General features: G+C 37.9%; 1 protein-coding gene across 1 annotated transcript; it reads right to left on the bottom strand.

Moving 5' to 3' along the window:
• Positions 1-90: 90 nt before the first annotated feature.
• lrrcc1 (leucine rich repeat and coiled-coil centrosomal protein 1) lies at positions 91-21,120 on the bottom strand. The gene is made up of 20 exons (XM_079819629.1): positions 21,006-21,120; positions 20,421-20,488; positions 19,075-19,280; positions 18,802-18,867; positions 17,989-18,156; positions 16,910-17,079; positions 16,629-16,778; positions 15,389-15,588; positions 11,920-12,094; positions 11,682-11,830; positions 8,890-9,094; positions 7,155-7,294; positions 6,820-7,021; positions 4,796-4,981; positions 4,436-4,610; positions 4,201-4,364; positions 2,272-2,480; positions 1,972-2,109; positions 1,755-1,890; positions 91-770 (listed from the first exon to the last, which is right to left on the bottom strand). Exons 2-20 carry the CDS (start codon positions 20,462-20,464, stop codon positions 660-662), a joined length of 2,994 nt encoding a protein of 997 aa, XP_079675755.1. The 5' UTR covers positions 20,465-20,488; positions 21,006-21,120; the 3' UTR covers positions 91-659.
• Between the last annotated feature and the right edge of the window lie 475 nt (positions 21,121-21,595).

Here is a 21,595-nt window from a genome sequence, read left to right as displayed (position 1 = left end):
ATGGCAACGTCTCCGCTTGATTTTTTGTGCCAATAAAATGATTAAAAACTGAATTTAATCCTCCAAAAAATAACACACCGAACACGGAATAACAAAGAGTTCATAATTTAATAATAATTTAAACAGAAAAGCAAATAAAAATGGAATGTTATATAAAAAGTGCATTTTATGATTCCGTGAAACCGTTTTTACAAAATCCCAGTACTTATATAAAATACAATAGGTTTTGTATTTTGTCATTAAAAGGAAAAAAATATAGTTACAGTCAGTTGACAGCCATTTACCCCTTATGTAATGTGACAAAAAGTAGGCTGGACACTCATTACCCTTACGAAAATAAACCATGGTTTTACTACAAATAAAACCAAAAAAACATGGTTATTGTAGTAAAACCATGGTAACCGCAAATTAACCATGGTTTTGCTTCTCTAACAGTTTACAGTTTAACCATGGTATTTGTGGTAAAATTGTAGTTCTATAAATGGTATTCAATTAGCTAAAAAACCATGGTTACTACATTTTTACTACAATAAAACCATGGTTAATTTTCGTAAGGGTAGTACAATAATTTCAGGATATGTTCATGTTGGCAGTCACATAAGTCTTCTTATACAAGACATAAGGCATCTTCAAGTCGTTTGGTTTTTAATGGTAGGAGGTTAGAAGTCTTTCAGCACTTGTGTGAGGCGTCTCATTTTCTCCTCCATTACCCTTTTATTACTCTCAGTTTCCTCAAGCAGCTGGCGCATTTCCTCCTCCACCTGGAGCACCTGTGGTTACAAAAAAAAAGACATTTGGACTCAAGAAAGAGTGCTGTTCACTAAAAACAACTCATTTTAGACCGAGCAGTTTGTCTTAAAAGATTAGTTCACTTTTAAATAAACTTTTGCTGATAATTTACTCACCCCCATGTCATCCAAGATGTCCATGTCTTTCTTTCTGCAGTCGAAAAGAAATGAAGGTGTTGGATGAAAACAGTCCAGGAATTTTCTCCATATAATGGACTTCAATGGGCTCCAAACGGTTCAAGGTCCAAATTACAGTTTCAGTACAGCTTCAAAGGGCTTTAAATGATACCAGACGATGAATAAGGGTCTTATCTAGCGAAACGACACATTTCTGCGAGAAACTGAGCAGTATTTATGCTTTTATTTTACCTCTTATCAGACGAGCGTGATCATCTCTGAGCTCCGCCATAACTTCCACTAAGTGAGGTCAAAATACAAGTGTGGTCATAGATATATCGATCGTAGATGCCTCATTCTACTGATCCGTGCAGGCGCTAATGAGGCATCTACGTATACATCTATGACCACGATCTAATTTGACCTCACTTGGCGGAAGTTATGGCGGAGCTCAGAGACGATCACGTTCGTCTGTTAAGAGGTAAAATAATAGCATAAATACTGCTCGGTTTCTCACAGAAACTGATGGTTTCGCTAGATAAGACCCTTATTCATCGTATGGTATCGTTTAAAGCCCTTTGAAGCTGTACCGAAACTGTCATTTGGACCGTGAACCGTTTGGGGCCCATTGAAGTCCATTATATGGAGAAATATCCTGGAATGTTTTCATCCAAAACCTTAATTTCTTTTCGACTGCAGAAAGAAAGACATGGACATCTTGGATGACATGGGGGAGAGTAAATGATCAGCAAAAGTTTATTTAAAAGTGAACTAATCCTTTAATGTGACAACACTAGCAATACGAATGCAAATACAATGAAGAAATGATAACGTCACAGGCAGAAATACCTTCTGATTTGCTTTTTCTATCTGTTTCTGTTTGTCATTCGCTAGACGAAGTAGATCAGCCTGATGGGAAGCTTGTAGAGTCTCCAGTTGTCTACGGAAAGCATCGTCCACACAGTGAAGCTTCTCCACTGCCGCTCTAATAAATCAATAAATCAGTTTTAAATGTATAAAATCTATACTTTATCGGCCAAATCAGGACTTGCTGCCCATCTCATACTTGTGTGCTTGTGAAGCTTTGTCCCTTTCCTCCAGCAGCGTTCTCTCTTTGGAGTCAAAACCATCCTTCATTCGCTTCACCTGGCTCTCAAGCCTGTTCAACAGTTCAGCCTTTTCCTGCCATTTCTTACTTGAGGCCCTACAAAAGTTGAACATATTAGTGGATAGCTGTTGAATTTAAAATATTATATCTGTGTGATGGAGAGCAGCAGACAACATATTGTTCCATTATCAATAATTCAGGGTTACAGCTTGGAGTCATAACATATTGGTGATTACGATTGAACCTTTTATTTCATACCTGTATGTCTCTTTAACCTCATCAAGCTCGGCCTCCTTATCAAGGAGCTGTTGTTTGAGCTCCTCCTTCCTGAGACTGAGCTGCTCCACTGAGTCTCTGAGCTCCACTGTTGAGGCCATCTCCTCCTCCAGCTGCTGCTTCAACTTCCGCTGGTCCTGCACACTCTCATCACGGAGTCTACGGATCTGCTCATCTCGCTCCAGCAATGCCTAGAAGAAATATATCAGAGAAAAATGAGCCAGGGGATGAAAACTGGCACTATTTTGTATTTAATGCATTACATTTTAGTACTAAATAACAGATTTTTTGTTGAAAGAAAAATACTTTTATTAAGCAAGGACACATTAAACTGATCAAAAGCAACAGTAAATACGTTTATAATGTTACAAATAAATAAATGCTGACTATTCATCAAAAAAAAAAAATCAAGCACAACATTGATAATAATAAATGTTCATAATGTTTCAAATAAATAAATGCTGACTATTCAGCAAAAAAAAAAAAATCAAGCACAACATTGATAATAATAAATGTTCATTATGTTTCAAATAAATAAATGCTGACTATTCAGCAAAAAAAAAAAATCAAGCACAACATTGATAATAATAAATGTTCATTATGTTTCAAATAAATAAATGCTGACTATTCAGCAAAAAAAAAAAATCAAGCACAACATTGATAATAATAAATGTTCATTATGTTTCAAATAAATAAATGCTGACTATTCAGCAAAAAAAAAAATCAAGCATAACATTGATAATAATAATAATAAATGTTTCTGAGCAGCAAATTAGCATATTAGAAAGATTTCTGAAGGATCATGTGACACTGAAAACTGGAGTAATGGCTGCTGAAAATTCAGCTTTGTCATCACAAGAATACATTAAAATATATTAAAATAGAGAACAGTGGTACTAATATTTCACAATATTACTGTTTTATTTGTATTTAAAATGCCGCCTTGTTAAGCATAAGATACTGCTTACAAAAACATTCAAAAATCGTACGAATGCTAAACTTTTAAACGGTAGTGTTGATTTTGTAATAAAAGTAATGTCTTACCACAGGACCTTCCATTTAACCTCAAATATTGTCTTATAAAAATGACACTCATGGCATATTGGTGGTTAATATGATTATTTAGGTTAATAAACAAGCGCAATTTTAATAAGGCAGCGGCTAGTTACACTTAGTACAAATAGCGATAGATAGAAGTGTAAATATCAACTAGATTCTGTTTACACCAAGTGAAAATAACATATTTTCTTAGCGAAAATAGTGATATATTCTATTTACACCATGTACAAGTAGCAGTTCTTTACAATATGTGTAAATAGTAACATGCAATTTATAGTTTATTTTGACAGATACATACTATTTTCACCTCAGTATTGTTGTACATTAACAGGATGCAATAATAACAGAGTGTAAATGATTATATTTATTAAAATTATTAAATGGATGCCGCCTTAATGGGACAATAAAAGCCCTCCCTACACCTACACCTACACCTTTATTATTATTAAACATTTCGTTAGGCAATTTATTTCCATTTTTAGAACATTTTCTTAATTTTTATTTAAAGTAAATGCCTTTACGATGTGATATGTGATGGGAAAAGAGAGAAGAGCGAGGTCGGCAAAAGGCAGATTCAAAGATTTTAAAGATCTTTAAGTCTTACACTTTACTGACTACACCACTGAAGACGCTGAAACATGAGTGTCTTTTTTAAAATCTTGTTTGGCCCAACCAGGCATTGTTAGGAGGAGCTAGTGCGAATAGCACTTGCCAACAAGGCTAGCTATTTGCACTTGGTGTGAAAAGACACTCCGTTTTAATAATCAATTAATTATTCAAAAAAATAATTAATCAGTTGACAGCCCTAAGTTATATCTTAGTTTATAGTTTTGTGAGCGAGTAGGACTTCACCTCTTTTAGTTTACGAATCGTCTCTGTTTGGTCTTCCACAATCTTAGCTTTAATCCTGAGTGCATCATTGTCTCTCTCATTCTGCTTCTTCTGTGAATCCAGTTCGGCGATCAAAACCTCAATTCTGGCCTCCAGTCGACCACGGTCCTGTGCTAAGGATGCCCCTAAGCAAATGGATAAACACAAAACCTGTCAGACTGTTTTTTTTTAAGTTTTCTTGAAGTTACTGAAGTACCTTGCTGTGCAAGTTCCTGGCCCCAGATCTTCCTCTCCGCCCGTAGGCCATCTATGACAGACTCTTGAGCAGTTAGCTGGGAGATCAGCTTGGATTTGTCCTTCTTCAGTAGCTCCACCTGTAGGTTAAGTCGTTTGTCATCCTCTAACCTGGATTCCAATGACTGCACACGGGCCTAACATGTAAAAACAGAGCATAATGTGATTTATGAGGCACATCCTAAGAATTGATTGAAATCACGACCATTCGATAATAAAAAAAAAGCTACATGTGGCTACATTTCTAGACACGTATGTGTATATGATAATAACCAAATCAAGAACCAAGATTTTTTTTTGTAATTCAAATCTTTGGTCTTACCTTGAACTCATTGGCAGCTTCTTTTTTGGCTTTGAGGAGCTCAGTAATTCGTGTTTTCTGCTCTTTTACCATAGCTGTGAGCTCCTGCACCATAGAGGCTGACTGCTTCTCTTTCTGCTGAGACTGGCCGAGGCTTGACTTCACTTTTAGGAGTTCAGCAGACACCTGATCAAACCCCTCCTTGACCTAGAAATCACACACACGTTGGGTTTCCATGTTATATGGGGACTTTCCATAGACATTATGATTTTTATACTGTACAAACTGTATAATCTATCCCCCCCAGGGGTGGACAATTCCAGTCCTCGAGGGCCACTGTCCTGCAGAGTTTAGCTCCAACCCTAATCAAACACACCTGAAACCAGCTAATCAATGTCTTCATGATTCATAGGCCCTATCCCAAAATGGCACCCTAAACCCTCACGGTCTTCCTCTGAGTCCGCACTTTCACAACGTAATGCCGCTTTGACTGCCGGGAAGAAGTCCGCTGCATAGCTCGGACCATTGAAGGGCGCATATCGACCTCAAAGGGGGCGCTCGCGAGCACCCTTCTGAGACCTAAAATGACAAATGGGACACCCTACGGTCTCGTGGACTTAACGGACATGCGCACGCGGCAGCCATTGTAAGTCCACAAGACCGAAAGTGCACATGAAGTGTGCCATTTCAGACAGGGCCATAGAAGGCCATTGGTGGTGGATGAGGAGATTCCCCCCTTCTATGTAAAGCGCTTTGATTGCCTAGAAAAGCATAAATGTAACAAAAAAACAAGGCTACAGGCAGGGTGAGTTTTATCAGGGTTGGAGCTAAACTCTGCAGGACAGGATGGTGGACCTGCGCCCAGACAAGACCAACACATGACCCTGAAGTGTCTGCAGAGACCGTGTCAATTAGACTCCCCCTGAAATTGCCTCATCAACACGGCATCCTCATTAAACCCGTCTCCAGCATGATGACTCCGATATTTCGATTATTCCTATTTATTAATTGTTTAATCAACACATCTTCCTCAATAAACCCGTCTCTGGCTTGCTGCCTCCGATCTTTCGAAAATTCCGATCTATTATGACCTCTGACCTGTAAAGTTGCCAGAATAATAATCATACGCTGCTTGTTAAATGGCCAGAGGAGAACTGGCACCCCGACTGAGCCTGGTTTCTCCCAACGTTTATGTTTCTCCATTAGGTCACCTGATGGGGTTTTGGTTTCCTTGCCACTGTCGCCTCTGGCTTGGCTTGCTCAGTTGGGGACACTACATTTTTCAACTAAATATCCAAATAAATCTAATTATTAAACTAAATTAACCATATAAACTAAATTACTGATCTAAAGCCCACATTGTCACTGTATGATAATTGAAATGAACTGATGACATCACCGTTTTCTCCAGAACGGCTAGACAGCTGAATAAAATTCTGTTGCATTATTTTCCTGTTTAACACTGTGAAGCTGCTTTGAAACAATCTGCATTGTTAAACGCGATATATAAATAAAGTTGACTTGACTTGACAGTGGCCCTCGAGGACTGGAATTGCCCATCCCTGCCCTAACCCTAAACCTACCACAAAACTTTCTGCATTACATAGGGTTTACCAGGAATTAACACATACACACACGCACACTGTAAATATTAGAATAAAATTTTTAAATGTTGCCATGAAAACTAATGGAAATAAGACGAAGTACAAAAATAATTAACTGAAATAAAAACAAAACTAATTCGAAATATATATAAAAAAAAAACTAATAAAATGTTGAAAGCACATAACAACAACATTGCTAAAAAATTACGCTAAAATTTAAATCCATCTATCCATTCTCCAAACCGCTTGTCCTCTGTAGGATCGCGAGTAAAATGAAAATGAAAACTGAAAATATAAAAATGAAAGCTAATTATTAGTGTATTTATATGTTTTGCCCAGTGAGTTCAAATTTAGAATCAATTAAAATGTATTGTCACAAAACAATTGTTTTTTTTATTCTAACTATTTAGACTAAAAATGTTACCTCATATTTAGATTTACCTCTGAGAAACGCTTTGCCTCAATGGTGAGAGCAATGCGAAATTCATCCTCTAGAGCAGCATACTGTCTTCTAGAATCAGTGATCTTCTGTTCCAGATCAGCCTGTTTCTGGGCAAATCTCTGCTCTGTCGCCGCCACCTCTTTGGCTACAGCCTCCTTAAACTCAGTCCCACCAGGAAGCAGTCGTGTTGCAAGCTCTTTCCTGTCCCACAAAGTTAAACAGTCAAACAGGTGCAAGATGAAACAGTTGAGATTTCCTGTTTTGCAAACGAAAATCACTCTTACTACGACTAAGAAAATGATCATGGACATGATTGCATGTGGTGCTTGTGTACCTGTGCATCTCCTCTCTGGAGGCCAACAGTTCATGCAGCTGCTGCAGCTTCTCTTTGTGCTGTCGTGCCGATGCGCGGAGTATTTCAACTTCCCTTTTAAAGGCAGATGCTTTATTCCCTAACTCTTGAGACCTCTTCATCTGAAATAATATAGCAGGTCATTCACTTTTAACACCGTTTACAATTTTGAAGAGGGTTTTTCTGCTTAAGTAATACTTCAAGCTGCTTTCTAATGGTGGCCATTCAAACTCATGCAAAAGGTTCTTTGTAAATATCCTTCTCAATTCAAAGGATTCAAAATGTCAAAAAGAAATTGTAACATGTTTGCAATTCAGCCAAATGCGTATATATTAATCTAGGAGCTGCTTCTGTAACCATTCCACAAAAATTGCTCTTTACATGGCTAGTATTTCAATGTCGGACTCTTGCATTTTTGCAAGTAGGAATAGTCTTGTTAGGTAAATTAAGACTGGATGCATGGTTCAGACATTAATCAAGTAACCTTTTAAAACATACACTATAGTGAAACACTCATGCTATGGATCCGGCATTAGTAAAGCTGTGTTCGAAATCGCCCCCTATTCCCTCATTCACTATTCCCTACGTTAGTCCACTAATATAGTCTACTTGAAGGAGTGAATGAAAACGAGTGAGTGAATTCAGACACTGAGGGTGCGTCTGAAATTGCGTACTGTCTGAGTAGGTACTACATTTTAATTTGAACTTACTTTGCCACCGTTAAAAAAAGTATGTTCTATATAGTATGAATGTGTGTAGTATGAATGCAATCCGGCAAGCCTCTATGTACACCTTGGCAATATAATCACCATTGGCTAGTACATTTTTTAGTTTACTCGCCAGACTGATATACTGTTTTATTTATATTAGTGCTGTCAAATCAATTAATCGCGATTAACCGCATCCAAAATAAAAGTTTGTGTTTACATAATATATGTGTGTGTACGGTGTATAATAAATGTTTTTTTATATTTATATATAAAATATTTATATTTATATATAATATAAATTATATAAATATAAATACAGTATATACATGCAAATATTTCTTAAATATATACATTCATGTGTGTATTTATATTTATATTATTATTCATAATAATTATACACAGTACACACACATACAACCCTACGAGAATAGTTTTTGTGCGCAAAAAAACCCTAAATAACAACTTATATAGTGATGACGATTTCAAAACAAGGCATCATGAAGCTTCGAAGCGTTATGAATCAGTGAGTCGAATCATGATTCGGATCGCGTGTCAAACCGCCAAACTGCTGAAATTTGGCGATTCAAACTGCTGAATCGACTCACTGATTCATAACGCTTCGAAGCTTCATGAGGCCGTGTTTTGAAATCGTCATCACTATATAAGTCGTTATTTAGGGTTTTTTTGCGCACAAAAACTATTCTCGTTACTCCATAAAGTTATTGTAGAACCACTGTAGTGAGATGGACTTTGTAACGACGTCTTTAGTATCTTTTAAGGGTCTTGAGAGTGAACCGTGCCATTGAGCCAATGGAGGCCTTTCAGAGCCATCAGATTTCAACTAAAATATCTTCATTTGTGTTCTGAAGATGAACGGAGGTCTTACGGGTGTCGAAGGAAATGAGGGTAAGTAATTAATGACAGAATTTTCATTTTTGGGTGAACTAACCCTTTAAGGGTAGTGGGGGGATTTTGGATACAACCAAGGGCTGCAACTGTTACTCTACCTCTTCTGCACGCTGCTGTTCCCTGACAGCCTCTGCTTGGGTGATGCTGTCCTTCAGACTGTGCAGCGCCCTCTTGTGTTGGTCTTCTCTGTTGTGCACCTGCTCCAGCTGTTCTAAGGCTGACCTGTACCTCTCCTCCAACTCCTGCAAACGAGTCTGCAGTCCTGTCCGATCCGAGCGCTCTTTTAACAACAACTCCTTCAGCCTAAAGGAAAAATACAGATGTTATTTCTCAATATTTTTGAATAATCATGCATTCCTGTACACCACCAGTTTGGGGTGGGTAAGATTTTTTAATGTTTTTAAAAGAAGTCTCTTACACTCACCAAAAATTATTTGATCAAAAATATCAAAAAAAGAGTAAATAAATGTTTCGTATTTTAATATATTTTATGTAATTTATTACTGTGATGGCAAAGAATTTTCAGCATCATTACTCGTCTTCAGTGTCACAGAATTCATTCTAATATGTTGATTTTGTTGATCAAGAAACATTTCTTATTAATATCAATGTTGAAAACAGTTGTTTTTCTTAATATTTTTTTGGAAACCATGATACTGTTTTTCTAGGGTTGAATAGAAAGTTCAAAAGAACAGCATTTATTTGAAATAGTTACATTATAAATGTCTTTACTGCCATCCTTGCCGAATAAAAGTATTCATTATATTAATAACTATATTAAATATTAAAGGGTTAGTTCACCCAAAAATGAAAATTCTGTCATTAATTACTCACCCTCATGTCGTTCGACACCCGTCAGACCTCCGTTCATATTCGGAACACAAATGAAGATATTTTTGTTGAAAGCTGATGGCTGAGAAAGGCTTCAGATAGGCCTCCATTGGCATTCAGTACATTGACACTCCCAAGACGCATAAAAGGCACTTAAAATGTCGTTACAAAGTCCATCTCACCACAGTGACTATACAATAATCTTACGATGCGACGACAATAGTTTTTGTGCGCAAAAAAAATCTAAATAACACCTTTTTCCAACTTGTTCTTGTCTTCCGCGTGTGCCTCCACGACGCATGCGCGAGAATATGACGCAGATCCGGCGTTCGGACACATGACCCAGAAGCGATTTGTTTACAATCAGAGGAAGACGCGCGTATCTCAGCTGTTGGATTCTACATTGATCGTGCTTTAGGTCTCGGCGTAGTTCTCAAAATGGGGCTTAAGTGTGCATTTCATGGATTCCCGAACCCCGGCGCTACGTCATATTCTGGAGGCCTAACTGAAGCCTTTCTCAGCCATCAGCTTTCAACTAAAATATCTTCATTTGTGTTCCGAATATGAACGGAGGTCTTACGGGTGTCGAACGACATAAGGGTGAGTAATTAATGACAGAATTTTCATTTTTGGGTGAACTAACCCTTTAACATTACACATTTTGAACAGTGTATTTGAACAGTGTATCAACGTGTATTAAACGGTGTATCAAATTTGAATTAAAAATCGATTTAATTTTAGCCTAGAAATCTAGACGCACCCTAGCAGCAGCAAATCTAATTTGCAGCCAGGGCGTCTAGCAACTCTCCGTCGGCTTTCGACCTGGAAAAACCAAACTCTGGTCAGGCCAATCACATCGTATATAGAGCCGGTGGGCGGGCTTAACATAATGACGGCAGAGTTGACGCGGTTCCACGTGCTACTTGTAAACAAAGAAGATGGAGAACAGCGGTCTTTCGAATCTGGTTTGGCCGTGACTCTGGAAGACTGAAGGCACTGAAGTCATTCTTAAGAAAGGAAGATGTGTTTGGAGTTTTGCCGACGTTTTACGGCGAAAGTTTAATCTATCAACTAGCTCCGCTTCAACTTCTTCGTTGCTCTGGTTGGTTGTACCCCGCCCCTCGGATTGAGCCCTGCCAATCTTGAGTTCCCAGACCCAACATCTTGATGTGGGTCTGGCTTGTCAGACTAATTTAATTTGGCTTTATTGACAATGTTTATTGATAGGACATTACGGAGATGACTGAAAGGGATCTGGAAAAAGAATGGGCAATAGAATAATTAAAAATTATTTTTAAACCAGATTCAAATACACGTTACCACTACCCACTAGGCCACAGCTCTGAATTACACCTTAAAACTTCTGTTTAATGACATAAAATACGACAGTCATATTCACTGTCATTTACACACACTCAGCAGATGAAGAGTTAACGAAACAGATACTGGACTGCGAGGCGAGAGTCATTAGCTGCAGGGAGCTGCAGGGCTGGCAATTAGGATTGATTGATGATCTGCAGTAGACATGTGCCTGTCACCATGACTTTAATCTCCATTATAATTACGATTTATCACCAGGGGGAGCGCGTGGGCTATAATATTGGAGCACAATATCAGGGCCATCATCATGCCACAGAAACTGCTATGAAGGTGGGATGGCAGCGCTTCATACATCAGGGCCCTGCAGTGGGGTCTCCTGAAACTTCTAATAAAATTTAATTACACTCAAGTGTATTCAGATCCAACATTTCAGCTGGAGATGACACCAATTAGGTGCAATACGTCAAGCCAAACATTCTCCGCAAACACTTGGATGGCTGGAGATTGTTAAGGTGTCCTTGATGGGAGAGAATGTTTGAATGAGTGAGATAATGGGTGTTGAAGCTAACGGTGTTCATTGGTAAAAAAAAATATAGATATATATTACTTTGACTCCAGGCAGTAAAACTCTTAATTAGGCTGCTCTATTTACATTCACCTTTCATTCACATTCAAAGGCATAAACATAGCAAGACACAAAGTGAAACAACATTTCTCTGTTTTAACTGTTTGTCCTCACCTGTCTGTGGTGTGTAAGGCCAAACTCTGCAGGTCCTTTTCCTCGCTGGCTTGAGTCTGCAGGTTCTTGACCTGTTCGGTAAGTCTCTTTGCAGCCTGCTCTGCCTTCCAGCGCCGCTCCCGCTCCTGGTCTCGCTCTTCCACTATTGCCTGCATGTAAACGCAAACGCTTTACTCTTTGCAAATGTACATATACAGTAGCTTAATACTTAACATATACAGTAGCAGGGTTTGCATACCCTGTAGGTTTCCTCTTGAGGTGGAGTTGAGCTTTTGTTAAGACTTGATTTGATGCTTTTAGGGCCCTTTTTTACAGACTCTATGGTTTCAAAAGACCCAGAACTCTGGACTGATGTCCTCCTGCGAGCACCAACTGCCAGCTTCACCGATTTCTGCTTCTGTGTATTAGTCACACTGCAATTGAAAACAAAATGTAGTTAGAACTTATGACCAAATACTTCATATGTAATATATTTTTTTTTTGGATAATAAATATATAACTATATATACACACCGATCAGGCATAACATTATCACAACTGACACTGATTATCTCTTCATCACCTGTTAGTGGGTGGGATATATTAGGCAGCAAATTAACATTTTGTCCTCAAAGTTGATGTGTTAGAAGCAAGAGAAATGGGCAAGCGGAAGGATTTGAGCGAGTTTGACAAGGGCCAAATTGTGATGTCTAGATGACGGGGTCAGAGCATCTCCAAAACTGCAGCTCTTGTGGGGTGTTCCCGGTCTGCAGAGGTCAGTCTCTATCAAAAGTGCTCCAAGGAAGGAACAGTGGAGAACCGGCGACAGGGTCATGGAGGAACAGTGGAGAACCGGCCACAGGGTCATGGGCGGCCGAGGCTCATTGATGCACGTGTGGAGCGAAGGCTGGCCCGTGTGGTCCGATCAAACAGACGAGCTACTGGAGCTCAAATTGTTCAAGAAGTTAATGCTGGTTCTGATAGAAAGGTGTCAGAATACACAGAGCATCTCAGTTTGTTGTGTATGGGGCTGCATAGCAGCAGATCGGTCAGGATGCCCATGCTGACCCCTGTCCACCACTGAAATCTAAATAAGGTTAATCTCAGAATCCACACTTTAGACAAAGGCTTTGCAGTAGTCCAGTAATCAGGGTGGTTTATAAATTGTCCTTGCTCCTCCCACTTAAAATTGCTTGTACACAAGAATGATTACACTATCACAAAGTTTATTTAGCTTAAACTGCAATTAGCATGGAACTAGAGAGAGCTACAATTGAGAAGTTACAGCAATAATACTTGAATAAATACAATAATGCACCCTTATATTAATAACATTTTTTTTCACGTGCCAACAGTGGCACGTGAGCATCAGAACTGGACCACGGAGCAATGGAAGAAGGTGGTCTGAGGAATCACGTTTTCTTTTACATCACGTGGATGGCCGGGTGCGTGTGCTTCGCTTACCTGGGGAACACATGGCACCAGGTGCACTATGGGAAGAAGGCAAGAAGGCAAGCCGGCGGAGGCAGTGATGCTTTGGGAAATGTTCTGCTGGAAAACCTTGGGTCCTGCCATCCATATGGATGTAACTTTGACACGTCCCACCTACCTAAGCTTTGTTGCAGACCATGTACACCCTTTCATAGAAACGGTATTCCCTGGTGGCTGTGGCTCTTTCAGCAGATAATGCGCCGCCACAAAACAAAAATGCTTCAGGAATGGTTTGAGGAGCACGAGTTTGAGGTGTTGACTTGGCCTCCAAATTCCCCAGATCTCAATCCAATCGAGCATCTGTGTGATGTGCTGAACAAACAAGTCCGATGAATGGAGGCTCCACCTCGCAACTTACAGGACTTAAAGGATCTGCTGCTAACATCTTGGTGCCAGATATCACAGCACACCTTCAGGAGTCTAATGGAGTCCATGTCTCAACCGGTCAGGGTTGTTTTGGCGGCAAAAGGGGAAGACAATATTAATATGCCTAATAAATGTATATATATATATATATATATATATATATATATATATATATATATATATATATAAAAATGTTATTAATATAAGGGTGCATTATTGTATTTATTCAAGTATTATTGCTGTAACTTCTCAATTGTAGCTCTCTCTAGTTCCATGCTAATTGCAGTTTAAGCTAAATAAACTTTGTGATAGTGTAATCATTCTTGTGTACAAGCAATTTTAAGTGGGAGGAGCAAGGACAATTTATAAACCACCCTGATTACTGGTCTACTTCAAAGCCTTTGTCTAAAGTGTGGATTCTGAGATTAACCTTATTTAGATGCACCATCCAGTCCTTTTGTATTGAGGAAAAAATGGAGCAAGAAAATATTTTGAACAGCCTCTCAAAACATTATTTGAAGCCTGTGCTGAAGTAAACATTATTAATCAAATTTTTTTTTAAAAACTGTAAAGTCTAAATTCTCAAACACTTGAAATTCAGTTTGACAGGGTTCCCACTCTTTCATGAACACCAGATTCAAGGACTTTTTAAAAGCACCTTTTATTTTAAATCAAGCACAATAAATATGATAACGGTGGGTGTGTTACTGCCAATATATCAAATACCTACTGCACCTGTGTCTATCATTAATGCAGTAACGCTAAGGCATATACTGACAGCTAAAATACAATTTCCAATGAGGAAAAATGTCAAATTTTAGGCTGGTGTACAAGAGCGAGCAAGTTTTAACGAGAGATGCAGTTTGCAGCTCTCTTATTCCTGCTTTTAACATTTATTTCACACTAGTTTTAGTTTGTTTTCTTTTTTATAAATCATTACTTAATTAAAACATCAAAATATAGAGATAATATTGTATACATGAATTTTCCAATTAAATGAAAAGATATGGACAAGTTAATTGTTAGGCATTTAAAATATGCAAAATTATTTTTTAATCACCTGTACATGTACCTTTTTAAAAACCAATTTGAAGGCTTTTAAGACCTGCACATATATTTAACATATATACTCGCTGCCGTAATAACGACCCATTTCATATGTTTACGTGCTTTTCTTCTTTTTATTTTTTGAGTGGTGATGAAATATTGCTCTTGTAAACACTTGCCAGCATTTCAGTAAGGAAAGTCTAGATCTTTAAAATACATCCAAATTACAGCAAAGCGCAACCGTATGGTGGCCTGCAGGGGACAAAAAGGATATAAACAGTGAATTTTGAAGTGATCTCATCTTGAAAACTCAGAGATGTGGACTTCGGACTGAAATTTAATTACCACACGTCATTGGTGTTTGTCTATAAACAGGAGGTAATTCGGCCGGGGATTTTTACACGGGTGGTGGGAGAAAAACACTGACATTCTGGAATCGGGCGGCAATAAAATCACTGACTAGACCCTGTCAATAATGAAAATACCTTACGACCCCACAAGAAACAATTACCGTCCGAATAGGGCTTTTGACAGTAGATGGCGCTTATGGAACAGTAGAAATATATTGAAATAGCTTCCTCCCGTAATGCGGTTTTGTTCTGGCTTAGGCAGCGCATGAAGGCCAATTTTTGTAATAGCACCATGCTACTCTAACAAAATAAAGTTCACACTTAATTCAAGCACTTTCAAGGACCTATGTATGTTTTCAAGTACTTTCCAGGCCTTGAATCCATGTGTCTGAAATTCAAGAACTTTCAAGTACTTTCAAGACGCGTGGGAACCCTGGTTTGAGTTTAAATGCACATATAATTGAGTTACTTCACCTTTCAGGTTGTTTGGGTTTGCTGTCCTTAGACAGTTTTTTCCCCGCAGAGCCTCTGGGATGAGTCAGGATTGTGGTACGCCGTTGGTTCTCTTTTCCACTGTCACATTCACTCTCTGATGTCTGATCGGTGTCTCTTTTAGCCTTACGTCCCACAGAAGGTACAGAACTGTTGGTGTTAAAGCCAGCCCCTGTAGGGATCTAAGTACAAAAGTAGAATTTGTGCTACATTTTGGATTGTTAAAGGGTTACTTCACCCAAAAGTGAAAATTATCCCATGATTTACTTACTAGGTGTATATGACTTTCTTCTTTCAGACGAATACAAGAGTTATATTAAAAATGTCCTGGCTCTTCCAAGCTTTATAATGGCAGTCAATGGTTGTGTCATTTTTGAAGTCCATAAAATGCATCTATCTATCATATAACTGCTCCACGCGGCTCAGAGGGGTTAATAAAGGCCTTCTGAAGCGATGTGGTGCATTTGTGTAAGAAAAAAATCCATATTTAAAACTTTATAGACTAAAATAACTAGCTTCCGGTGGTCAGCGGTACGCAAGTCGACTTGCGCTAAAACAGTGACCCCTGACGCGATGTACAGGAGCATCACAAGCTTTGACGCCTCTCGTGGATAGTGCTGGGCAACAAACTCTTCACTTATATCGAAATCCTCTGCCATTTCTCTTTAAAAGATCTTGTTTTAGACTCTAATTCATGACCGGTGTTTTGTTGTGCTCTATCCTCTGCGCTTCTGTGTTCGTCAATACACATACGTCAAGGGTTCAAGGGTCAGGGGTCACTCTTTTAGCGCAAGTCGAGCTGCGTACCGCTGATCACCGGAATTTTTGTTATTTTAGTCTATAAAGTTTTAAATATGGATATTTTTCTTACACAAACGCGCCACTTCGCTTCAGAAGGCCTTTATTAACTCCCCGGAGCCGTGTGGAGCAGTTTTATGATGGATAGATGCACTTTTATGGAGTTCAAAAATGACCCAACAATTCACTGCCATTATAAAGCTTGGAAGATCCAGGACATTTTTAATATAACTCCGATTGTATTCGTCTTAAAGAAGAATGTCATATACACCTAGGATGACTTGAGGGTGAGTAAATCATGGGCTAATTTTCATTTTTGGGTGAACCATCCCTTTAAATTTAGATTTTTTTTAGCAATCTTTTATATGAGAATACTGAAAATAATAATAATTGAAATGCAATAATCCATTTTCACATACTGTACCTTCTGAATTAGATGAGAAACCTGCTGCTCTAGTTTTTTAATTCGCTGCTCATTTTCTTGATTTTCTGCCGTTGGTTTTCCGCCTCTTTGTCGAAACTGGGTCAGGACTTCATCAATCCGTGGAGTAGTGAGAGGAGCATCTGACTTTGCCTTCATAATAAAAAAAACACTCTGAACATGAGCGTGCGTCTCACTACCAACTCAAGATGATTCAAATGTCATTCTTAGTCTAGTCTAAGTTAGGGTAAGCTAATTAAAAAGCATCGTAAAAAATGTCTTACCATTTCTCCATTAACACTAGTGTCCGATGAAATTAGAAACTCGAGAAAGTCCTCAAGACCAGGAACATCCATGGGACTGTCCTCTGCTAAAGGAGATGCGTTTCCCAGGCGATCTACTCCATCTAGTGTGGTGACTTGATGCAGAGATTGAAGAACCATTTCCCTGTAGCCTAACATAGGAACATAAGAATGATATACCAGAGATACCAGGGGCCAGATTTACTAAGCAGGGCAAATTCACCCTTCGCCTGAAGTTTGATTGACAGGCTATCTGACCAATCACATCGCCGAATCTGCCGTTCTGTCCGACAAAGCAGTCAGGAGAGTTAGTAGATTAACGTTGGTGGACTTGAACTTGGTGTTTACTGATGTCTTTCCACGGTTGAAACAACATTTCTTTTAGTGTTCATTCATGTTTATTTCGTGCTTATCAATGAACTACAAGGACGAGATAATCGGTTCACGAGCAGCTTTAACTGAGGCACTACAGCGACCACGACACATTAAAGAGCCACAAAACGCTATTTATTGTTTAAATTTGTTTTTTAAAAATGACAATTTCAAAGTTTAGACTTTGTTTAATATCAAAAGTAACTTGCTCTGTCCTGTTTGTTGGCGTGTTGTCAGCCAATGGGAGTGGAAAGTTCTGTGCGTGATCTACTGATGACGTGCAAATTAAAGCACAGACACAGCCGGGTCATTTGCATAATGACCAACACAATTTACCAAGAGCAGTGCAAGTTAGCGTCTGGTTTAATACATGCTTTTCTTGAGCGGTAAATAATCGCACAAATACCAGTAAACCGACTAGCGTAAACCTTAGTAAATCACCTTGCATGATTCATATAAATACTCTCCTCCCATAAATTTTGTCTTAAAAGGAAACTCCTACAAATGCATAAGGTCAGCCGCAAAAATTACCCTGTCCACGCCTTTTTAGCGCTAATTTTTCACTGCGAGTCTTTAGTAACACCAAAAGAGGGTTTGCGATGGCTCAGGCTGTTAGTAAATCTTGTTTTGTTTTTTTCTTTACCCTTTTTAACACATTTCATTACATGTTAGGACTTTTTCCGACAAACCTGGCAGTGAGCAGATTGGATTATGTGCGCCGTCTTTGCTAAGAGTGACATTTTTCAGATTCTGCAGTCCCACCATGCACTGCAGCAGGTGGTTCATACTCTCCAAATGATTGCTGTGGAGCTGCAGGTACTTCAGTTTGTATTCGGCTCCATGGAGATACAAGAGACCTAAAAGCACAGGGCAGAGAGTGAATACACACATGTCCAATTTTCATCTACACTACTGCTCCAAAAATTTGGTATCAGTAAAATTCAGTAAAAGGTACTTTTATTCTGCTGGGATGCATTAAGTTGTTCAAAAGTGACTTTAACATTGTTTAAAAAAGATTATATTTCAAATAAATGCTGTTCTTGTACTTTCTATCTATCAAGAGTCCTGAAAAAATGCCTCATGGTTTCCACTAAAATATTAAACAGAACTGTTTTAAACATTATTAGTAAGAAACATTTAATAAGCACAAAATTAACAGTTTAGAATGATTTATGAAGGATTATGTGACACTGAAGACTGGAGTAATGATGCTGAAAATACAGCTTTGCCATCACAATAAATTACACTTTAAATATACTACTATATATTAAAAATCATATCAGAAAAGTATATTAGAAAACAATTTGTTTCTGCAATGATTCATTTCACTGGTTTATTGTACTTTGGATTTAAAAAATGCAGCTTTGGTGAGCATAAAAGACTTCTTATGCTTATCTAACATTTATAAAATCATACCGACCCCAAACTTCTGAATGGCAATTTGATTCTAAAACAAACGACTCAGGAATTAACATTTTTGGTGGAAATTCAATCTAACCTACCAGTTAGGTCATTTATTTGATTGTAGGCCAAATTCAGTCTTGTGAGGTTTGTTAGGCCATTAAGTCCTGAAATAAATACATGTATTGACAAATTACATACCAAAGACACCCAATTAAAAGGAACAGCAGGAAGAAACTATTTAATATCAAATTCAAAACAGACACACTTTCATTTTACCATTTTTCTAACATTGTTTACAACAAAAGAATTATACTGCAAGCCAGTACACAAACATTCATAATATTTTCTGCCTCAAAAAGTGTGAGCTTTACCTTCTACTTTAGTAATTAAGTTGCAGGACAGGTTTAGGGTGCGCAGTGAGGACAGGGACACTAATCCTTCTATACGACAGATGTGATTGGATGACAGGTCTAGATGTCGTATGTGCCATGCTGTCGTCAAGCCCTCAATCTTAGTGAGGCGATTGCAGTGAAGATTCAGAGATGAAATGCTGGGATTTAGTTGGACCTCTAGAAGACTAAAAATAAAATATCTTCAGTGAAGTCACTCTCTCACACTACTGTATTTAAAGGGATAGTTCAACCAAAAATGAAAATTAGTCCATGATTTCCTCACCCTCAAATCATCCTAGGTGTATATCAGACGAACACAATCAGAGTTATATATATATATAAAAAAAAATGTCCTGGCTCTTCCAAGCTTTATAATGGCTGTTTCTGTTTTGAAGTCTAGAGATTATAGTTTGTAAAGTTTTAAATATGGATATTTTTCTCACACAAATGCATCGCTTTGCTCCAGAAGGCCTTTATTAACCCCCCGGAGCCGTGTGGAGCAGTTATATGATGGATAGATGGACTTTTATGATGGATAGATGGACTTTTATGATGGATGGATGCCCTTTTATGATGAATAGATGCACTTTTATGATGGATAGATGCAATTTATGATGGATGGATGCACTTGTATGATGGATAGATGCACTTTTATGATGGATAGAGGCACAGATGCACTTTTATGATGGATAGATGCACTTTTATGATGGATGGATGCACTTTTATGATGGAGAGATGCACTTTTATGATGGATAGATGCACTTTTATGATGGATAGATGCACTTTTATGATGGATAGATGCACTTTTATAATGGATGGATGCACTTTTATGATGGATAGATGCACTTTTATGATGGAGAGATGCACTTTTATGATGGATAGATGCACTTTTATGATGGATAGATGCACTTTTATGATGGATAGATGCACTTTTATGATGGATAGATGCACTTTTATGATGGATAGATGCACTTTTATAATGGATGGATGCACTTTTATGATGGATAGATGCACTTTTATGATGGATGGATGCACTTTTATGATGGATAGATGCACTTTTATGATGGATAGATGCACTTTTATGATGGATAGATGCACTTTTATGGACTTCGAAACAGAAACAGCCATTCACTGCCATTATAAAGCTTGGAAGAGCCAGGATATTTTTTTAATATAACTCCGATTGTGTTCATCTGAAAGAAGAATGTACACCTAGAATGACTTGAGAGTGAGTAAATCATGGGCTAATTTTCATTTTTAGGTGAACTAACCCTTTAAATACAATCAAGTTACCGTAAATCTGAACTAGAATGAGTTAAACTTACCTTGAAATATCCTTATCAATCAGACAGAGCTCTCCAACAGCCATAACGAAGCTATAGACCCGAACAAACTGTCAAATATATAAGCAAGACCTCTGGGCTGTCACATGACCGAATAGCTCACAACAACATCGATGACAGTCACGGAGCACATTAACCACAACAAACATAACGTGCTAATGTAAAAACGATTGTCCCTTCATCGAAATAAATGTTAAATTGAGTCATTGATTCAGATCATGAGGATTAAATTAAGAACTGAAATAAGGTCCGTTCAGCACTTGACAACACAACACATAATGTAAACAAAGCCCAGTCTGACCGTTCACACAGACTTGATTGTTAATAACAGGCATAATATCATAGTAAACGGCATGTAGAGCTGGAAGGGTCGTATAAAAGTACAACATTGTTAGGTAAATATGTAATCCATCTTTAATTTCAAACGCAATTTCAAGTGCTGTGCCGTTAGTTTTAACGCCAGTTCTTCCGCTAGCCTCGGTTTATTTTTTGTTAATTCTACAATAACTTCGTCTCCATTATACTATAATTAATACATATATAAGGCAGTGTCTTACTATCACCTACCCGACTTGTAGTAAACTTTAACTGCCTGGGTCGGATTCAAAGCTTTCCATGATATTTTACCGCTGCAAAAATTAAAAGTCCCGCTTGCGCTTGGTCGTAATTCCTACTTCCGGTCTTGTACGTAGTCACTTCCTATAGGCTACCGTGCTTCAGAAGTTAAATATGAGAGAATCCCAAAATAAACTTATTGCAAACAGTAGGGATGACATTAATGAGACACTACTTTGTATACAATACACAACATATATCAACAATATGTCCAATGTCATCTGAACATACAGGAGAGAAGAAAAAAGTTAACAATGATTTGCTAAAAGGAAAAAATAGGATAAGATAGAAAAAAAGACAAAAGATGTGATTTTATACCTCAGTTTAGAGTTTATACAAATTAAAGTCATTACAAATTGAGGTTGTTTTATTTGCTTTCTTATGAAATTGTGTTAAGGTACATTTTAAATTGTTAAAAAAAGAAAAAGAAAAAGAAAGATTGGTTTGTTATTGGTGATTTTTATTTTATTTTATGGATATAGAATTTGCCAAGAAAATAAATTGAATTTATAACACAGCAAGCTTTGGTTTTAGTGTGGTCA

Source organism: Gobio gobio (genome assembly GCF_949357685.1).
Source record: "Gobio gobio genome assembly, chromosome: 6".
NCBI classification, from domain to species: domain Eukaryota; kingdom Metazoa; phylum Chordata; class Actinopteri; order Cypriniformes; family Gobionidae; genus Gobio; species Gobio gobio.
This window is presented reverse-complemented; position numbering and strand designations above follow the sequence as displayed.

Coding starts and splice junctions, on each gene's coding strand:
- lrrcc1 (XM_079819629.1), bottom strand. CDS start 20,464: ATGGCTGTTGGAGAGCTCTGTCTGATTGATAAGGATATTTCAAG. Junction 15,589..16,628: donor TTTCTCATCTAATTCAGAAG/GTACAGTATGTG, acceptor TTTTGTACTTAG/ATCCCTACAGGGGCTGGCTT. Junction 12,095..15,388: donor AAACCCAAACAACCTGAAAG/GTGAAGTAACTC, acceptor TTTCAATTGCAG/TGTGACTAATACACAGAAGC.